The following is a 22,080-nucleotide window of genomic DNA, read 5'->3' on the forward strand; positions in this document are numbered from 1 at the left end:
AAATGCGCCTTTGATCTACAAGAGGTAGATTTCCTTGGTTACCGCATCTCGCCTCTAGGGCTTTCCATGGATCCAGCCAAGGTCTCAGCAGTGTTGGAATGGCGGGCGCCAACTAACAAGAAAGAGGTGCAGCGTTTCTTGGGGTTCGCGAACTATTACCGCAAGTTCATTCCAGATTTTGCCCGCTGGTCCGACCCCATCACTGGCTGCATCCGTGGAAAGCAGCCTTTCCGCTGGACTGATCAAGCAGAGAAAGGGTTCCAGCAACTAAAGAAACTATTCACCTCCCAGCCAATTCTACAACACCCAAATCCTGGAACCCCCTTTGTGGTGCAAGCGGACGCCTCTGATGTGGCAATTGGGGCTGTACTCTTACAACCGGAGGGAGATCACCTCCACCCCTGTGCCTTTTATTCTCGTCAACTAACCACACCAGAGAGGAATTACACCATTTGGGAAAAGGAACTACTGGCTATAAAGGCAGCCTTTGAAACTTGGAGACATTGGCTAGAAGGGGCCAAATTTCCCATTGAAGTCCACACTGATCATCGTAATCTAGAACATCTAAGAACTGCCCGCAAACTAAATCAGAGGCAGCAACGTTGGGCTTTATTCTTCGAACGTTTCAACTTCCAGATCCATTATGTGACTCCAGCCCAAACCAAGCAAGCAGACGCCCTGTCACGTAAACCGGAGTACGCTGCAGGACGCAAGGAGACCTTTGAATCCCAACTGCTACAACCCGAGAACTTTGCCACGCTCACGGTGGGGAACACCAAATCCATTCCCATTGGTTCAACTTCCCCTACTCCAGGACCCATCTGTGCTCAAGAAATCCGGGCTAGTCAGCAAGCAGATGCCTGGGCGCAGGACCAACTTCGCCAAGGTCTGCATTTTCCCTTTTCGCTTAAAGATGGACTGCTATGCTATAGAAATCATGTTTATATCCCACCCGGACCGGGCAGGGAGAAAGCGCTTCGTCTGTGTCATGACTGCAAACCAGCTGGGCATTTCGGACTATTTAAAACCATGCATCTGATCCTAAGGGATTTTTGGTGGCCCAAGATCCGCAAGGATGTGGAAAAATATGTCAACACCTGCCCAGTATGCCAGCGCTCCAAGATAAGAAGGGAGAAGCCCTCAGGGCTTCTGCATCCCCTTCCTACCCCATCTCGGCCATGGGAAATAATTTCTGCGGATTTTATCACTGACTTACCACCTTCCTGTGGTTTCACCACGATCCTAGTGGTGGTGGACCTTTTCACCAAGTTAGCCCATTTCATTCCCTGTGAAGGTCTTCCCACGGCCAAAGAGACTGCAGATCTATTCCTTCAACATGTTTTCAGACTACATGGATTGCCCAAGAGTTTAGTCACAGACCGTGGATCTCAATTCACCTCTCGTTTTTGGAAGGCACTACAAAAACTATTGGGCATAGACTCTCGCTTATCTTCAGCTCATCATCCCCAAACAGATGGGCAAACGGAGCGCACCAATGCCACTTTGGAGCAATATCTTCGCTGTTATGTAAACTATCAACAGGACAATTGGGCTTCTCTGTTACCACTGTCTGAGTTTGCCTACAACAATGGAGTTCAAGCTTCTACAAAAGAAACGCCGTTCTTTGCAAACTACGGCTTCCATCCACGTTTCTTCCCCCCTGTCATTGAAACTTCAGAAGTTCCCGCAGCAGAGGATTGGCTGCAGGAACTCACAGCGGTGCAACAACTTTTGCTCCAGCAACTGGACCAAGCCAAGGAGGACTATAAACGCCACGCTGACAAACATCGCCAGCCGGGCCCCGAAATCAAGGTAGGAGATCGGGTTTTCCTGTCCACTCGCTTTCTGCCCTCCCACCGCCCTTGCCGGAAGTTAGATGCCCGTTTCATTGGCCCCTATCCAGTGGTGGCGCAATTAAACCCCGTGACTTTCAAACTCCAACTTCCGCGTTCAATGCGCATTCACCCAGTGTTTCACCGTTCCCTGCTCCTTCCGGCGGATGGTGTGCGTCCTGATTCAGACCAACCGGCCCCCCCTCCTGTGTTGATGAATGGGGAGGAGGAGTTTGAGGTTGAGGACATTTTGGATTCTCGCTTTCATCGCCGCCGCCTACAATATCTCATTGACTGGGTGGGTTTTGGCCCTGAGGAACGCTCTTGGGAAGACGCCTCCACAGTCCATGCTCCTGATCTAACCCGCCGCTTTCATCAGACCTATCCCGCCAAGCCGCGACCTCGCGCCTCGGGGAGAGGGCCCCAGTTTGGGAGGGGCCTTGAGGAGGGGGATAGTGTGATGACCCATGGGCCTTGTAGTCCTGCTCAGGACATTGTAATCCCTGTTGAAGATGAAAACTTGGGTTTTTTACCTTCCCAGTCTGAACTGGATTCCTCTCAGCCAGATCTTCCCCAGGCAGATCTGGGAACCTTGCACCTGCAAGAAAGTTGTGTCCCAGAAGTATGTCAAACAACCCCAGAGCCTACTTCTCCCGTGTTCTTGCGCCGGGAGTTTTGTAAACAACAGAGAAGTTTGGAATCAGCTTCGCGCAGGAGTGCGAGGATAGCAGCTAAGAATGTTGCCAATTAAGACTGTTTCTCGTGAGAATCTTTAAGGAGTTTAACATCTGGTCTCGGAGTTTAGCTTTCGTTTCTGTTTCCCAGAGAACGGCTTCGGTGAGAAAGTTAGACTCTATATAGGTGTTTTGCCCGCGTAGTAACTTCGCGGAGTCAATTCGTCAGCCTACGGAGCGAGTTGTGTCTGGACAGCGCGCTCCGATTCAAGCCTCGCTCCTGCCCAAGCCTTGCCTTGCTATCCAGCCTTCGCCTTGCTTCCCAGCCTTTGTTTATCTGCGGACCTTGCCTTGTTTCCCAGGATCAATCCTTGCCTTGTTTCACGGATTTTACCAAGTTATTCCACGGACCTTGTTCTTGTTCCTAGTTACCTTGTTCCACGTTCAAGCCTTGTTTCAAGTATCAAGTTATTTCCTAGCCACGCTCAAGTTTTATGGACTAAAGGACCTTGTCATCTCCCCTCACTTTGCTTGGCAAAGTGAGTGTTTCGGTTATTGGATTACAACTTTGGACCTTAATATTTCCTATTGGACATTGCTTTTTTGGACTATTTCTGACCTTTCCTGAAAGGTCTATTTCTGGACTATTTTCTACACTTGTTCTTATTAACTTTATATATTCCTTCAATAAAGATATTAGTTAGATTCTGGCCTCTGTGTATGGTTATTGGTGCTCTGCAGCCTGGGTCGTGACAACACCTCTACTCCCTGACTGAACCAGAGCAAGAAGCTCTCAGGGAGTTCTTAGAGACAAACCTCCGCAAGGGGTTCATCAGACCCTCTCAATCCCCGGCTGCTTCACCTGTGCTGTTTGTGAAAAAGAAGTCCGGGGACCTACGCCTCTGTGTGGACTATCGGGCTCTGAACAACATCACGAAGCGGAATCGTTACCCATTGCCATTGATTTCGGACTTGCTAGACCGACTCCGAGGAGCAAAAGTTTTCACTAAGCTGGATCTTCGTGGGGCATACAATTTGATTCGCGTGAGGGAAGGGGACGAATGGAAAACCGCTTTCCAGACCAAATTCGGATTATTCGAGTCCTTAGTTATGAATTTCGGTTTGTCCAACGCCCCCACCACATTTCAACATTTTGTCAACGATATCTTCCAGGATTATCTAGACCGGTTCTTGGTTATATACTTGGACGATTTTTTGGTGTTCTCGAAATCACAAACAGAACATGACCAGCACGTCAGACAGGTGCTACAACGATTGCGGGACCATGGACTATATGTTAAGCTGGAAAAGTGCGCTTTTGATTTGCAAGAAGTAGACTTCCTGGGGCTTTCCATGGACCCAGCAAAAGTATCGGCCATACTAGAATGGCGGGCGCCAACCAACAAAAAGGAAGTGCAACGCTTTTTGGGGTTTGCGAACTACTATCGCAAATTCATTCCAGACTTTGCCTGCTGGACTGACCCAATCACCAGCTGCATCCGGGGAAAGCAACCTTTCCGCTGGACTGAGCAAGCCGAGAAAGGATTTCAAAAACTGAAACAGTTATTCACGACCCAGCCAATCCTGCAACATCCTCACCCCAAGACCCCTTTTGTAGTTCAGGCGGATGCCTTGGATGTGGCGGTGGGAGCTGTACTAATGCAACCAGTGGGAGATCATCTCCATCCATGTGCTTATTATTCCCGTCAACTAACAGCTCCGGAGAGAAATTATACCATCTGGGAAAAGGAACTCTTAGCCATAAAGGCAGCCTTTGAAACTTGGAGGCATTGGCTAGAAGGAGCTAACTTCCCTATAGAAGTTCATACCGACCACCGAAATCTGGAGCACTTAAGGACTGCACGGAAGTTAAACCAAAGGCAACAGCGCTGGGCTTTGTTCTTTGAGTGTTTTAATTTCCGGATCCACTATGTGACTCCTGCTCAGACCAAACAAGCAGACGCCCTATCACGGAAGCCGGAGGATGCAGCAGGGCGTAAAGATATCTCAGAGACCCATTTGCTACAACCGGGAAACTTTGCCACACTCACGGTGGGGAATATCAAATCTACTCCAGTTAAGCCAGCTTCACCTACTCCCGGTTCCACAACCACAGACTCTCCTTTTACCCAGGAAATCAGGGCCAGTCAGCAGACAGAGAACAGATTCGACAGGGACTACGATTCCCATTTTCATTAAAAAACGGTCTATTGTGCTACAGGAACCATGTTTATATTCCTCCGGGCCCTGAGAGAGAAAAAGCCCTCAAGTTGTGTCATGACAGCAAGCCTGCTGGGCATTTCGGACTGTTTAAAACTATACATTTGATCTTACGAGATTTCTGGTGGCCCAGGATCCGTAAAGATGTAGAGAACTATGTCGCCACCTGTCCAACATGTCAACGTTCCAAGACACGAAGGGAAAAGCCGGCAGGACTTTTGCATCCCCTCCCCACACCATCCCGCCCGTGGGAGATAATCTCCGCAGACTTTATCACAGACCTGCCGCCGTCTCTTGGATTTACCACGATTCTAGTGGTGGTGGACCTGTTCACCAAAATGGCCCTTTTTGTCCCCTGTGAGGGGCTTCCTACAGCCAAGGAAACCGCAGATCTATTCCTTCAACATGTATTCCGATTACATGGCTTGCCCAAGAGTTTGGTCACAGACCGGGGAACTCAATTCACCTTTCGCTTTTGGACAGCCCTTCAAAAACTATTGGGCATTGGCTCTCGTCTATCCTCATCCCACCACCCTCAAACGGATGGGAAGACTGAGCGCACCAATGCCACTCTGGAACAATATCTCCGTTGTTATGTCAACTACCAACAGGATAATTGGGCGGCCCTGTTACCTCTCTTGGAGTTTGCCTTCAACAATGGTGTTCAAAACTCAACCAAGGAAGCCCCGTTCTTTGCAAACTACGGTTTTCACCCCCGTTTCTTCCCTTCTGTCGTGGAGACTTCGGAAGTTCCTGCAGCGGAGAATTGGCTTCAGGAACTCACAGCGGTGCAAGATCTGTTGCACCAGCAACTTGATCAAGCCAAGGAGGACTACAAACGTCATGCTGACAGCCATCGCCAGCTTGGCCCCGAGATCAAGGTAAGAGACCGGGTGTGGTTGTCCACTTGCTATTTGCCCTCCCAACGCCCCTGCCGGAAGTTAGATGCCCGATTCATTGGTCCTTACCCAGTGGTGGCTCAACTTAACCCCGTGACTTTCAAACTCCAACTTCCACGTTCCATGCACATCCATCCGGTGTTCCATCGTTCCCTCCTCCTTCCGGCGGATGGTGTTCGTCCGGACGCGAGCCGTCCACCCCCGGCCCCGGCATTGATAGACGGAGAAGAGGAATTCGAGGTCCAGGACATTTTGTATTCTCGCCTACATCGCCACCGCCTCCAATATTTGATTGATTGGGTGGGCTACGGACCTGAAGAACGCTCCTGGGAAGATGCTTCCACAGTGCATGCCCCTGACTTAGTCCGTCGCTTTCACCGGACTTACCCTTCCAAGCCGCGTCCCCGTGGATCTCGAGGGGGGGCCCTGAATGAGGGGGGCCTTGGGAGGAGGGATAGTGTGATGTCTCATGGGCCATGGAGTTCTGATCCCAGCGCCATCGTGGCTGAAGAGGATGAAAACAGGGGATTTTTGCCGGCTCAGCAAGAGCCGGAATCTTTCCAGATGCCTGTTGTTGATGATTCTACCCGAGAACCCATTAAGGAAGACCTTGAACAGGCCTGTCCCACTGCCTCCCCTCCTTTTCCTAGGAAACAGTTCTATGCGGCGGGCCGGGGTGAGAAAGAGCAGTTTCGGAGAAGCTTGAGATTAGCAGCTAAACAAGACGTTAATTAGCCATGTTCCCCTGGAGGAATGAATCTGGAGGGAGATGTGTTTCGCTCTCCTTTCCCTTGGGAAAGGAAGCTCAGGACACCTGTTTTGCAGAGAAATGAGACTGAGTTAAAAGTACCCGACACGAAGGATTCCGTGCGGAGTCAACAGATCACCTTCAGGAATGATTTCGTGTTTCCAGCCAAGTGTGGACTTCGCAAAGTCCGCAACTCCAGTACCTTTGCCTTGCCTTGCCTTGCCTAGCCAAGTATTCAAGAATTATCTTGCCTTGCTTCCAGTCTTGGACCTTGTTTCTAGTATCAAGCCTTGTTTCCAGTTCTTGCTGTGGACTTACTCTGAACTTTGGAGAGATTTTGGACGTTTCCCCACTCTATTGCTTGCAAATAGAGTGTGTTTCGGTTTGGATTTACAACTTTGGACTCTAATAAAAAATATTGGACAATATAATTTTGGACTATTTCTGACCTTCCCTGAAAGGTCTTTTATTGGACTATATTTCCTACTTGTTTTTATTATTCTTACATATTTCCTTAATAAAGATATTAGATAGTTTTTGGCCTCCATGTGTCGGTTCTTAGTGCTCTGTTGCCCTGGGCATGACAACATCTTAGAAATGTCTCCCTTCTCCGCATTGCATTAATGTGTTTTATGATATGAAAGCTACCGTGCATAATGTTAAGCAATTTGGGAATTATGAATTCTTTCATCAGCAATGTTACACATACATACCACTGCTGCAGATAAACTGCTTACAGCATAATCCTGTACATGTTTATTTAAAAATACATCTCACAGAACTCAAGGCACAGGACTACAGTTTATAACTAGTTTGTTCAAATGTATTAAGCTTAGTCACCATCATTGGCATGGGCTGTTGTGTTGAAACCTAAGAAATTTCTTTGGCACTTTTTTCAAGAAACAACAGCACACTGATCTTAGATTTCATACAAACCACTTAGATTTATCACTGATATCCATTTTCTGTTGCTCAGTTTCACTCAAAAAGAACCCCATCTTTTATACTTAAAAGTACATATAATAATCAATGCTCCAGTATATTACCATTAATAGAGTGTATGAGATCTAAAAACGGATTACTGTTGTGTCATGAAAATCGCACTAAGGATATTCCTTAGCAGCCAAAGTCAGTGGCAGTAATCAAGTTTCATGCAATTAAATTAGGCTGAGTTCAAATAAATTAGCTTAATCCTAGGAAATGAATTTTATTTGCATATTTCCTCAATTGCAAAAATTCTTATGATGCTGTAAGCAGTTTATCTGTAGCAGTAATTTGTATATATGATAATTCAAAATTCCCAGTGCATGCCAGGGTAGCTTTTCCATGAACAATGTAGGCTATTAACATCCCCAAAAACACATTTTTACAGTACGGCAGTGTTTACCCTAAAATCCTTTCTGTAACATTCCATGTATTTGATGCATCAGTCTTTACAAGTATGATGTTTTCTGAACATGTTAGACTACAACTTTGATCTTCCCCACCCCACATGTCCAGGGTGGATGGAGATGCCTGAAGCTGTATTCCTACATATCTTGTGAGTACTGAGCTGGATATGACTGCAAACATCAGAACAGTTATACAAGGTCTCTGGCATTTACTACAGCATTTCAGATAGCAAGAACCTCAGTTCTTCTTTGCTTCCTCAAGCCTTTTGAAGGTGTGTGGGCAGTATCTGATAAAATCCTAGGAGACAGAACAGAGCTATGATTCTCCATAGGCCTCCTACAGAAACAGAATAGCAGGCAGTGTTTTCAGGAATCTGTTTCAGTGGCAGGTCTGTTTTTCTTTCCATAGATTTTGGATTTTGCTAGTACAGTCCCTAAAATGGAGTCCCTGAAAACATTTTGAAAGTATCCTTGTTATTTAAAGTAGCTTAGGAAAGGAATTCAAATATTCATTTTTCAATCGTCTTCTAAAAGGTTGTGTTTATTTCTTCTCCTTGAAGAATGAGATGCAATCCTTTACCCAAGTTATTCCGAATGAGGGGTTACGGGATATGATAAACTATGTTGCTGGAATGCAAGATGCATCATTGCCATGATAGAGATAAAAGCAAGGCACTTTGCTGATACAGCTTCTCCATCACTGAAGATCTAGATGAGATGGAGCGGCAATGAGAGCGAGAGAAAGCCATACAGCAAAATATTGTCTATTGAGCCAAAGAGCAGGGCAGGGGCTGGGCTTTTTGTAGGCCTTGTTGCTTGTCCTCAGGGTCACGTGAGAGCCAAAAGGATAATCTGGCCCCATGACATGCTCCTCCCAAATAGTATGGGGTATCCTCTTAATTGACCTAGTGTTTCTATTCTGAATTTGAATTTAGCTCTCCAGAGGTTGCTAAATTGCAACATTTATCAATAATAGTCAGTAGTCAATGATGAGGGGTCATGGGATCTTTAAAGCAACATCATCTGGAGAGCCACACATTCTCCATCCTTGGAGTATAGGATATTAGCACTATTCCACCAACACAGTAGCAATATAGCTTCGCCAGAGTATAATCTGATTTCAAGGTTTGCTAGGTTGCATTCAAAGTTGCTTTGAAATGTCTACATTTGTATATCATTTCAGCCTCTTACCTCTGTGAGATACCCAGTGGCATTCACAAACTTCTCAAATTCTCTATTGCTGACTTCATAGAGATCCATAAAGAAATGGTTGATGTGGATTTTCCTTGCAGGCCATTCCCCATCTTGTTGTATAGCAGGCTCATCAGTTCCCATTGTAAACACTCCAGCTGGAATAGAGGCCATCTGCAAATCCAAGGACTTCAATTCAGATTTCTATAGTCTTTACACACTGAACACATAGCAGTTGAACCACCTGAATGGCTACTGCTTTCAAAATTCAAAATGCCTTTGATCAGAATCTTTACACCATGAAGACATGTTAAATGGTTCACATTTAATAAATGAGACACAAAGATCTCAGCCAAACAATTAATTGCCTATAACAGCACATACAAGGACTAAATACTAGTCGTAACTAGTGATGAATTCTAATTAGAACAGACCCATTACATCACTGGGAATTTTATAAATCAACACATATGTAGACTTTATTAGTTCAATGGGTACACTTTAATTGGAACACACTCTAATTTTAATAACAGTGTTTTCCAATTAAAATAGACCCATTGGTCTAATGAAGCCTAGATTGGACTAATGAAGCCTACAAAGGCATTTTACAAATAAAACAAAAGTGGCTGGATCACCAATTAGGAATTGAGTAAACAAGGATCAGACGGGAATGTATATTTCAAAACAGCCTCTAAGGATGCTGGGGAAACCATTAAGAAAAGGTATAGCAGAAGACTCTGATACATTAGTTTCTAGGAGAAGGGCAGTTATATATGAGTCAAGGTATATACAGCAAACAACCAAATTCTCTACATCAGGGGTTCTCAACCTGGGGTCCCCAGATGTTTTTGGCCTTCAATTCCCGGAAATCCTAACACTTGGTAAACTGGCTGGGATTTCTGTTGTAGGCTAAAACCATCTAGGGGTTGCAGGTTGAGAACCACTGCTCTACAAGCAACAGGACTGAACTCCACACATTACAACATGTGATCAACTTGTGCTAGTGGTCACATTATATACCCAATTCACACACTGATTAATAAGCCCAATCCTGACCTTTTGTCATGTGCCAACAATATGAACCAGATCTTCTTGAGAAACACAGCAAGCCAGAATAATCAAAATGTGTTAATGAAGGGTAAGCATTTTGTTGGCTGGCAGTTTGACTGACATCTGCTCCTCTTCTGTGATAGACTTATGGTGTGTCTCATGCTATTTAGCACTGATGACTAACAGTGATGTTATCAGATGGAAAGGGAAAAGTCTGGGAAAATATAATGAAGCAAACATGAGCCTTACAGGCAATAAGTAGTTGGTCACTTATGCATTCCAATATAATCTTAGTCCTACACTTGTTCTTCTTTTTTTTTAAAGGGGGGTGGGGGAGAGGACAGAAGTGCATTGACTGATTTATTGACAAATTGTGAATCCTAATTAACTGCCATCAAAAGCAGTTCCTCGCAATGAGAGTTTTACTTTAAGACCCTACATAACGCAAGAATATACACCAGGATCATTTCTGCAGCTGACAAAGGCCCCTTCCACACTGCCCCTATATTTCAAGATCTAATCCCAGATTATCTGGCAGTGGAGACTCATATAATCCAGTTTAAAGCCGATAGTCTGGGATATAGTACAGTCTAGAAGGGTCCAAATTTTCCCCTATTCTCCATTAATCATCCCTTTGAGATTACCTGTCTTCAGTGAATTTCAGCTAAGGAATCCATCCTGCTAACCCTGTTGTTTATCTCAGTCAAAAGTACATATATTCCTTATTTCGGTCTATTCAATGTAAAACTGAGTGACAGCCATTTTTCCTTTCAGCTTCAGTTTAAAAATGCTTAGGCATGTGGTGTATAGTTCTTCTATTCTTCTCCTACTTTCCCTTGCATTCCTGTCACTCCAGCAGTGATGCGGGTTTTCCAGAAAAAACAGAACCAGATAATGTTCACAAGTGCTTTAAATAATGTTATCTGATTTGGTTGGAATGTTATATTCAAACACATTCAAAGCTTTATGAGAACATTGGTTGGGAATATTTGTAATAAGGTAATGAGAATAACATATAATTCTCTATGCCCATCAGAAAAATAACTACAACTGAAAGAGAACTATGTTTAAGAACGCCTACCTAAACAGAACTATATCTGATATCTTATATATCAACAGTGTAACTTTAGTTTGCCAATGAAAAACTACACTCATTTTCTGTACTACGTATGGGTTCTATTTCAGGTTGAGAAAGCTCTGATTTAGTGCAAGCTTAAAGTTCTATTTTAATAAGCAATGGTATTTGGATACATTCTGTCTTAAGTACTTGAGACCGATTGAAAAGTCAGAGATTTTGCTAAACAAACATATGTGTGTGATCACTTGTTACTCTACTCCTTTGAGTAATTAGTGTTTCCACTGTTTGCCTTCTTAAAATAATACCTTGGAGTCCATGTCTATATTTAAAACATAACTGACTGCCCAGACAACTATAGATAAACTTAGATTAAACATATATGGATTTTTTTTCATGGAAAAATATGTGATGACTCATGGGCCATGTAGTCCCGTTCCTAGTGCTGTTGTGACAGATGAAGAGGAAAACTTGGATTTCCCACCATTTCAGCCAGAAAAGGAACTTTCCCAGCCAGAAATGGAGCCCTTGCACCTGCAGGAGGTTTGTCTTCCAGAAATCTGCCAAACAAGCCCTGAGTCAAAATCTCCCCCTTTTTCTCGCCGTAATTATTATCTCCAGCAAAAAGGAGTGCAGCAGGCTAATCGCAGGAGCTTGAGAATTGCAGCAAAGCATTCAGATGATTAAGCCTGCTTCCGTGAGAAATTTTAGGGAGTCATACATCTGGACACAGAGATTGACTTTCGTTTCTGATTCCCCAGAGAAGTGTTCTCTGGTGGGAAAACGAGGCCTATTTAGGTTCCTTGCTCCCGAAGGGATCTTGCGGAGTCAATTCGTCAGCTACCGGAGCAGCGTGTGTGGACAGCTACTCCTGCTCTCAAGCCTTTGTTCCTGTTCCAAGCCTTCGTTCCCAGCCTTGTTTTTCTCCCCGGATCTTGCCTTGTTTCCCGGACCTCGCCAAGTAATTTCCACGGATCTTGTTCTTGCTCCTCGTTTCCTTGTTGCCTTGAATCAAGCTTTGTGTTCCAAGAATCAAGTTACCTTCTAGCCTTGCTCAAGTTCATGGACTAAAGGACCTTGTCATCTCCCCTCACTTTGCTTGGCAAAGTGAGTGTTTCGGTTATTGGATTACAACTTTGGACCTTAATATTTCATATTGGACATTGTTTCTTGGGACTAATTTTGACCTTTCCTGAAAGGACTAATTCTGGACTATTTCATACACTTGCTTTTATTAACTTTATATATTCCTTCAATAAAGATATTAGATAGATTCTGGCCTCTGTGTATGGTTATTGGTGCTCTGCAGCCTGGGTTGCGACAGTTTGACTCCGCCACCCTAAGCACCAATTAACCTAGGCCAGAATGTCTACCGGAACCGTGCCGGGTGGCCAGCCACTCAGCTACACCATCGACAAGGAAGAAGTGGACCGCATCCGTGACAAGCTCAATGCGCAGGATGGGGAAATAAGGGGTTTGAAGGAGCGCGGAATCCGTCTCCCGGCCATGGCGTTGCCAACCAAGTTTTCTGGAGAAGCTTCTAAGGTTCATGTTTTCCGTCGCCAATGCCAGGCTTATCTAGAGGCCCGTGCTGCCGAGTTTCCCCAAGAAGACATCAAGGTGGCGTGGATTTACAGTCTCCTAGACGGGCCAGCGGCCAACTGGGCGATGGCACTGTTCGACCAAGCCTCCCCACATCTAAGATCAGCGCAACACTTCTTGGACCACCTTAAGGCGACTTGGGGGATCGAGGACAATTTGGAGGCAGCCGGCCACAAACTCCGGCGCCTCTCCCAAGGAGACAGACCCTTGTCCCAGTACATAGCCGAGTTCCGAGTGCTGGCCCATAACACCGGCTGGAACGATATAGCCCTCAGAGGACAATTTCGGGAGGGTCTCAACATTGAGATGCTGGAAGAAATCTCCAAGGTGGATCCTCCACACTCTCTTGAAGCACTCATTGATCAATGTTTACGAGCTGAAGTCATGCTTGCCATCAGAAAGCAATGGATCCGAGGCCAGAGCGGTAGGGCTGGAGCGAAACCTCCCGCCCCCACCGGCGTCCAGCCGCGTCCTGTGTGGAGACCCCCGCCACCGGCCCCATACCCCAGAGGAAGCGAGGAGGTGCCAATGCAGTTGGGCAACGTGCGTCCCAGACTAGATGCCGCCGAGAAGGCCCGCCGCCAACGCCTAAATCTCTGTTGGTACTGCGGAAACGGGGGCCACTTTGCCAGAGAGTGTCCAGCCAAAGGGAAGCCCGCCGCCCATCTGGCGGCGGCGTCCTCCACGGAGACGAAGACATCTGAGGCGGCTGGCGCGCAGCCGGCGGGGGAAGCCAGCGACCGGGCGTAGAGAGGCTCGCCAACCCGGTCAAAAACCCCACTCAAGAGCCGCCAACCGGGGTCCTATTTCTCCTAGTGGTCACCTTGTGGTCGGTGAAAAAAGGACCCGTCATGGTCCATGCCATGATAGACTCAGGAGCCACAAACAATTTCATTGATAGAGAGTATGCCGACTCTGGGATTACAATATCATGATTTCAAGAACGCCCGTGTGGTGCAAGCCATCGATGGCCGCCCCCTCAAGACAGGTCCAGTAAGCCAGTGGTCGGAACCCACCAGAATGTGGATAAGGGAGCACATGGAAGAGATTTCCTTCTTTGTTACCGAGGTACCCCACTTCCCTGTGATTTTGGGAATTCCATGGCTGACACTCCACGACCCAAGCATCTCCTGGTCCAACAGAGAACTGCAGTTTGCTTCAAAATATTGCCAAAACCATTGCCTTGTAGCCAAGGTCTGCCATGCCACAGACGCTGAACCCATCATCACCTTGCCCAAGAAGTACTCAGAATATTGGGATGTATTCAATGAAAAGGAAGCCGAGAGACTACCCCCTCATAGACCTTATGACTGTGCCATTGACTTGGTGGAGGGGGCCCCGATCCCGCGAGGACACCTCTACTCCCTGACTGAACCAGAACAAGAAGCTCTCAGGGAGTTCTTAGAGACAAACCTCCGCAAGGGGTTTATTAGACCCTCTCAATCCCCAGCTGCTTCCCCAGTGATGTTCGTGAAAAAGAAGTCAGGGGACCTACGCTTGGTGGTGGACTATAGAGCATTGAACAATATCACTAAGCGAAACCGGTATCCCCTGCCTTTGATCTCGGACCTCTTAGACCGGCTTCGAGGGGCTAAGGTTTACACCAAACTGGATCTTCGAGGAGCTTATAATCTAGTCCGCATCAGGGAAGGGGACGAGTGGAAGACTGCCTTCCAGACTAAATTCGGTTTATTCGAAACCCTGGTCATGAATTTCGGTTTATGTGGAGCTCCCGCAACGTTTCAACATTTTGTCAACGATATCTTTCAGGATTATCTAGACCGGTTCTTGATCATCTACCTGGACGATTTTTTGGTGTTTTCTAGATCGCAATCAGAACATGAGAACCATGTCAGAATGGTGTTACAACGATTGCGGGATCATGGACTTTATGCCAAGCTGGAAAAATGCGCTTTTGATCTACAAGAGGTAGATTTCCTGGGTTATCGTGTCTCGCCACTAGGGCTCACCATGGACCCGGCCAAGGTAGCGGCAGTATTGGAATGGCGGGCGCCAACCAACAAGAAAGAGGTGCAACGCTTCTTGGGGTTCGCGAACTACTACCGCAAATTCATTCCAGACTTTGCCCGCTGGTCTGACCCAATCACCAGCTGCATCCGTGGGAAACAGCCCTTCCGCTGGACAGATCAAGCAGAGAAAGGGTTCCAGCAACTAAAGAAATTATTCACGTCCCAGCCAATCCTTCAGCACCCAGATCCTGAAACCCCTTTTGTCGTGCAGGCGGACGCCTCCGATGTGGCGATTGGGGCTGTACTCCTACAACCAGTGGGAGATCATCTTCACCCTTGTGCCTTTTATTCCCGTCAATTGACCGCACCAGAGAGAAATTACACTATTTGGGAAAAGGAACTTTTAGCCATAAAGGCAGCCTTTGAAACTTGGAGACATTGGTTAGAAGGGGCCAAATTTCCCATTGAAGTCCATACTGATCATCGGAATCTAGAGCATCTAAGAACTGCCCGCAAGCTAAATCAGAGGCAACAACACTGGGCTTTATTCTTTGAACGTTTTAACTTCCAAATCCATTATGTAACCCCAGCCCAGACCAAGCAAGCAGATGCTCTGTCACGGAAACCGGAATATGCTGCAGGGCGCAAAGAGACCTTTGAGTCCCAGCTGCTACAGCCCGAGAACTTTGCCACGCTCACAGTGGGAAACACCAAATCCACTCCCATTGAATCAACTCCCTCCACTCCAGGGCCCCTTTGTGCTCAGGAAATCAGGGCTAGTCAGCAAGCAGATGCCTGGGCACAGGACCAACTTCGCCAAGGACTACATTTCCCCTTTTCGCTTAAGGATGGGCTACTTTGCTATAGAACTCATGTTTACATCCCTCCAGGACCGGGCAGGGAAAAAGCACTTCGTCTGTGTCATGACTGCAAGCCAGCAGGGCATTTCGGACTATTCAAAACCATGCATTTGATCCTAAGAGATTTCTGGTGGCCCAAGATCCGCAAGGATGTGGAAAAATATGTCAACACCTGCCCAGTATGCCAGTGCTCCAAAACAAGAAGGGAAAAGCCCTCAGGGCTTCTACATCCCCTCCCTACCCCATCTCGCCCATGGGAAATAATCTTTGCGGATTTTATCACTGATCTACCACCTTCCTGTGGATTCACCACGATCCTAGTGGTGGTGGACCTTTTTACCAAGTTAGCCCATTTCATTCCCTGTGATGGCCTTCCCACGGCCAAAGAGACTGCAGATTTATTCCTTCAACATGTCTTCAGATTGCATGGATTGCCCAAGAGTTTGGTTACAGACCGTGGGTCCCAATTCACCTCTCGTTTCTGGAAAGCACTACAAAAACTATTGGGCATAGACTCTCGTTTATCTTCGGCTCACCATCCCCAAACGGATGGGCAAACTGAGCGTACCAATGCCACTTTGGAACAATAGCTTCGCTGTTATGTGAACTACCAGCAGGACAATTGGGCTTCCCTGTTACCGCTGTCAGAGTTTGCCTACAACAATGGGGTCCAGGCTTCAACTAAAGAAACCCCGTTCTTTGCAAACTACGGCTTCCATCCACGTTTCTTTCCTCCTGTCATTGAAACCTCAGAAGTTCCCGCAGCGGAGGACTGGCTGCAGGAACTCACAGCGGTGCAACAACTTTTACTCCAGCAACTGGACCAAGCCAAGGAGGACTATAAACGCCACGCTGACAAACATCGCCAGCCGGGCCCCAAAATCAAGGTAGGAGACCGGGTTCTTCTGTCCACTCGCTTTTTGCCCTCCCATTGCCCTTGCCGGAAGTTAGATGCCTGTTTCATTGGTCCCTATCCAGTGGTGGCACAACTTAACCCCGTGACTTTCAAACTCCAACTTCCGCGCTCAATGCGCATTCATCCAGTGTTTCATCGCTCCCTGCTCCTTCCGGCGGATGGTGTGCGCCCTGATGCAGACCGGCCGGCCCCCACTCCTGTTTTGGTGGATGGGGAGGAGGAATTCGAGGTTCAGGACATTTTGGATTCTCGCTTTCACCGCCGCCGCCTACAATATCTCATTGACTGGGTGGGTTTTGGCCCTGAGGAACGCTCTTGGGAAGACGCTTCCACAGTCCATGCCCCCGATTTAACCCGCCGCTTCCATCAGACCTATCCCGCCAAGCCGCGGCCTCGCGCCTCGGGGAGAGAGTCCCAGTTTGAGAGGGGGCTTGAGGAGGGGGATAGTGTGATGACTCATGGGCCATGTAGTCCCGTTCCTAGTGCTGTTGTGACAGATGAAGAGGAAAACTTGGGTTTCCCACCATTTCAGCCAGAAAAGGAACTTTCCCAGCCAGAAATGGAGCCCTTGCACCTGCAGGAGGTTTGTCTTCCAGAAATCTGCCAAACAAGCCCTGAGTCAAAATCTCCCCCTTTTTCTCGCCGTAATTATTATCTCCAGCAAAAAGGAGTGCAGCAGGCTAATCGCAGGAGCTTGAGAATTGCAGCAAAGCATTCAGATGATTAAGCCTGCTTCCGTGAGAAATTTTAGGGAGTCATACATCTGGACACAGAGATTGACTTTCGTTTCTGATTCCCCAGAGAAGTGTTCTCTGGTGGGAAAACGAGGCCTATTTAGGTTCCTTGCTCCCGAAGGGATCTTGCGGAGTCAATTCGTCAGCTACCGGAGCAGCGTGTGTGGACAGCTACTCCTGCTCTCAAGCCTTTGTTCCTGTTCCAAGCCTTCGTTCCCAGCCTTGTTTTTCTCCCCGGATCTTGCCTTGTTTCCCGGACCTCGCCAAGTAATTTCCACGGATCTTGTTCTTGCTCCTCGTTTCCTTGTTGCCTTGAATCAAGCTTTGTGTTCCAAGAATCAAGTTACCTTCTAGCCTTGCTCAAGTTCATGGACTAAAGGACCTTGTCATCTCCCCTCACTTTGCTTGGCAAAGTGAGTGTTTCGGTTATTGGATTACAACTTTGGACCTTAATATTTCATATTGGACATTGTTTCTTGGGACTAATTTTGACCTTTCCTGAAAGGACTAATTCTGGACTATTTCATACACTTGCTTTTATTAACTTTATATATTCCTTCAATAAAGATATTAGATAGATTCTGGCCTCTGTGTATGGTTATTGGTGCTCTGCAGCCTGGGTTGTGACAAAATATATCATTGGTAAATCTTCTGTTTTTCTACTCCACATCTCAGATCACCCACTTCTGTCACAGATCTTTCAATATCTCATAGATGAACACCAGGGTACACATAACCAAGCAACATGTGTGGTCAAGATGTGGAAAGTTATTAATGAAAAAGAATATACAATGTGGGAGAGACTGAAGCAGTTTCCTTTTGCCTGAGAAGAAAAGATTTCTCCTCTTTTCCTCCTGGGTCAATGGAGTGCAAACTCATTTTGTACTTTTAATTCTATTTCCATCAAATGAAGGAAGGCAAGGACTGTGAATAGAAGTGGAGATCAAAACTGAGATATTTTAAAACCATCTCTGAAAAAAAGGGGGATAACAGATGAGTGATTAATCAAGAGCATTGAAGATTATGCCGTCACTAAAGGATTACCACATGGTTCTGAGAACTCAGTATTCTTTTGTGACCAAAGCATAAACCCGAATATACTTTTTCTCCAAAACTTGCATTCTTACTGTAACTACAGAACTTCTCCCACTCCTTAGATCCTCAGGACAGTTCTAATTGGAGCCCAGGAAAGGTATTTGTTGGAATCGTATTCTATCTTCTGAAAGTTCTTTCCTAACACACTGTAACACCCATCTCTTTATCAACCGTGTATGATATGTACAGAGATTTATAATTCTGGTTTTAAACTAATTTTGTTGGGAAGTCATCATTTCACTGCAATGACAACGTAGTCTGTGCGCGTTCAGAAGAAGACCTACAAGCCACTCTAAACACCTTCGCAGAAGCATACGAGAAGCTCGGCCTCTCACTGAACATCGAGAAAACCAAAGTGCTCTTCCAACAGGCACCAGCTAATCCCTCTGCAAAGCCAGGAATACAGCTTAACGGTGCAACATTAGAAAATGTTGACCATTTCCGCTACCTTGGTAGCCACCTCTCCACAAAAGTCAACATCGACACTGAAATACAACACCGCCTGAGCTCTGCGAGTGCAGCATTTTTCCGTATGAAGCAGAGAGTGTTCGATGACCGGGACATCCGTAGAGAGACCAAGGTGCTTGTTTATAAAGCCATTGTCCTCCCAACCCTGCTCTATGCCTGCGAAACGTGGACTGTGTACAGACGTCACACCAAACTCCTGGAGCGTTTCCATCAGCGTTGTCTCAGGAAAATCCTGCAAATCTCTTGGGAAGACAGGCGGACAAATGTCAGCGTGCTTGAGGAAGCAAAGACCACCAGCATTGAAGCGATGCTCTTACGCCATCAACTCCGTTGGACTGGCCACGTTGTCCGAATGCCCGATCACCGTCTCCCAAAGCAGCTCCTCTACTCTGAACTCAAGAATGGGAAACGGAATGTTGGAGGGCAGGAAAAGAGATTTAAAGATGGGCTCAAAGCCAACCTTAAAAACTGTGGCATAGACACTGAGAACTGGGAAGCCCTGGCCCTTGAGCGCTCTAATTGGAGGTCAGCTGTGACCAGCAGTGCTGCGGAGTTTGAAGAGGCACGAACGGAGGGCTTAAGGGAGAAACGTGCCAAGAGGAAGGAGCGTCAAGCTAACCCCGACCGGGACCGCCTTCCACCTGGAAACCGATGTCCTCACTGCGGGAGAATATGCGGGTCAAGAATCGGTCTCTTCAGTCACCTAAGAACACACGCCCAAGATACCAAGGTTGGAAGACCATCGTCCTCGAACGTCGAGGGATCGCCTAAGTAAGTAAGTAAGTAAGTAAGTAAGTAAAGTAAGTAAGCAATCTTCCCCAGGCTGATGACTGCAAAGGACTGCAAGCAAGTCTTTTTTCTGTTTGGCATTTTTAGAGCTTTGGGGAGAAGAAGAGAGGTTGCCGCCTTCCTCTCTCTTTCTTTCCTTCCTTCCTACCTTCTTTCTCACTCCACATCTTGCTTCACCCAACACAACGAAGGCGATTTCACCTTTGCAAGAGGCACATCCTTTCTTTGCAGGTAAGACGGGCAGCGGGTTTGTAAAGAGACAGAGCTGCGGAGAAGTTTGGGACTACGACGCCCGGAATCCCCAGCAAAGAAAGGGAATTTTCCCAGTGAGCAGATCCCATTGCAGAAGAAGCTCAGGTTCACTCTGATGCCCACCTGCCCAAATGCCAAGTCAGGTGGATGTATGGGAGGCATGGGCAAATTTGGGCCCTCCAGATGTTTTGGACTTCAGCTCCCGCCATTCCTAGCAACCTCAGGCCCCTTCCTTTTCCCCCTCAGCCGCTTAAGCGGCTGAGGGGGAGGAGGAGGGGGCCTGGGGTTGTTGGGAATGGTGGGAGTTGAAGTCCAAAACACCTAGAGCCCAGGTTTCCCCATGCCTGATGTATAGTGTCTCCTAATGGTCCACATTGGGATGTGAGTCCCATTCACATTCCACAGATATGGCACTATGATCCCACTGTTCACAACCATAGTTCAATCCTGTGGGATTGTGGGATTTACAGGGATAAGCCTCAATCCGAGCTCTAGTGCCTCACCAAACTACAAACCCCTCCAAAGCCATCCAGTCCAACCCCATTCTTCCATGCATGGGTATTGTGATGACCCATGGGCCTTGTAGTCCTGCTCAGGACACTGTAATTCCTGATGAAGATGAAAACTTGGGTTTTTTGCCTTCCCAGTCTGAACTGGATTTCTCTCAGCCAGATCTTTCCCAGGCCGATCTGGGAACCTTGCACCTGCAAGAAAGTTGTCTCCCAGAAGTATGTCAAACAACCCCAGAGTCTACTTCTCCCGTGTTCTTGCGCCGGGAGTTTTGTAAACAACAGAGAAGTTTGGAATCAGCTTCGCGCAGGAGTGCGAGGATAGCAGCTAAGAATGTGGCCAATTAAGTCTGCTTCTCGTGAGAATCTTTGGGGAGTCTCACATCTGGTCTCAGAGTTTAGCTTTCGGTTCTGATTCCCAGAGAACTGCTTCGGCGGGAAAGTTAGTCTCTATTTAGGTGTTTTACCCGCGTAGTAACTTCGCGGAGTCAATTCGTCAGCCTACGGAGCAGGTCGTGTCTGGACAGCGCGCTCCGATTCAAGCCTCGCTCCCGCTCAAGCCTTGCCTTGCTATCCAGCCTTCGCCTTGCTTCCCAGCCTTTGTTTACCTACGGACTTTGCCTTGTTTCCCAGGACCAATCCTTGCCTTGTACCACGGATTTTACCAAGTTATTCCACGGACCTTGTTCTTGTTCCTAGTTACCTTGTTCCACGTTTTAAGCCTTGTTTCAAGTATCAAGTTATTTCCTAGCCTTGCTCAATTTATGGACTAAAGGACCTTGTCATCTCCCCTCACTTTGCTTGGCAAAGTGAGTGTTTCGGTTATTGGATTACAACTTTGGACCTTAATATTTCATATTGGACATTATTTCCTTGGACTAATTTTGACCTTTCCTGAAAGGTCTGCTTCTGGACTATCATTTACATTTGCTTTTACTAACTTTATATATTTCCTTAATAAAGATATTAGATAGAATCTGGCCTCTGCGTATGGTTATTGGTGCTCTGTAGCCTGGGTCGTGACAGTTTGACTCCGCCACACTAAGCACCAATTAACCTCGGCCAGAATGTCTACCGGAGTCGTACCTGGGCCGAGCGGCCAGCCGATTACCTACACCATCGACAAGGATGAGGTGGACCGAATCCGTGATAAGCTCAATGCACAGGATGGAGAAATAAGGGGTTTGAAGGAACGCGGAATTCGTCTCCCGGCCATGGCGTTGCCAACCAAGTTTACTGGAGAAGCTTCTAAGGTTCATGTCTTCCGTCGCCAATGCCAAGCTTATCTAGAGGCCCGTGCTGCCGAGTTTCCCCAAGAAGACATCAAAGTGGCATGGGTTTACAGTCTTCTAGACGGGCCAGCGGCCAGCTGGGCGACGGCGCTGTTCGACCAAACCTCTCCACACCTAAGATCAGCGCAACACTTCTTGGACCACCTCAAGGAGACTTGGGGAATCGAGGACAATTTGGAGGCAGCCGGTCACAAACTCCGTCGCCTTTTCCAAGGAGACAGACCTATGTCTCAGTATATAGCCGAGTTCCGAGTGCTGGCCCACAACACCGGCTGGAACGATGTAGCCCTCAGGGGACAATTCCGGGAGGGTCTTAACATTGAAATGCTGGAAGAAATCTCCAAGGTGGATCCTCCCCAGACCCTCGAGGCCCTCATTGATCAATGTTTACGGGCTGAAGTCATGATTGCCAACAGGAAACAGTGGGTTCGAGGCCAGGGCAGTAGAGCCGGGGCAAAACCCCCCGCTCCCGCCAGCGTTCAGCCACGCCCGGTGTGGAGACCCCCACCGCCA

General features: G+C 47.1%; 1 protein-coding gene across 5 annotated transcripts in view; it reads right to left on the reverse strand.

The window, feature by feature from the left end:
- sumf1 (sulfatase modifying factor 1) overlaps positions 1 to 22,080 on the reverse strand; it is a 129,680-nt gene that overhangs the window by 86,630 nt on the left and 20,970 nt on the right. For 4 of the 5 annotated variants that reach the window (XR_001730013.2, XM_003217812.4, XM_008105335.2 and 1 more), the window contains exon 2: positions 8,956 to 9,129. The exons of the other annotated variant lie outside the window; for it this stretch is intronic. Coding sequence is in view for 3 of the 4 variants with exons in the window: in XM_003217812.4 (XP_003217860.1) it covers positions 8,956 to 9,129 (174 nt within the window). In the remaining variant the exon portion in view is untranslated. The remainder of the gene's footprint in view (positions 1 to 8,955; positions 9,130 to 22,080) is intronic. 5 annotated transcript variants of the gene reach the window in all.

Source organism: Anolis carolinensis, chromosome 2 (assembly GCF_035594765.1).
Source record: "Anolis carolinensis isolate JA03-04 chromosome 2, rAnoCar3.1.pri, whole genome shotgun sequence".
Lineage (NCBI taxonomy): Eukaryota > Metazoa > Chordata > Lepidosauria > Squamata > Dactyloidae > Anolis > Anolis carolinensis.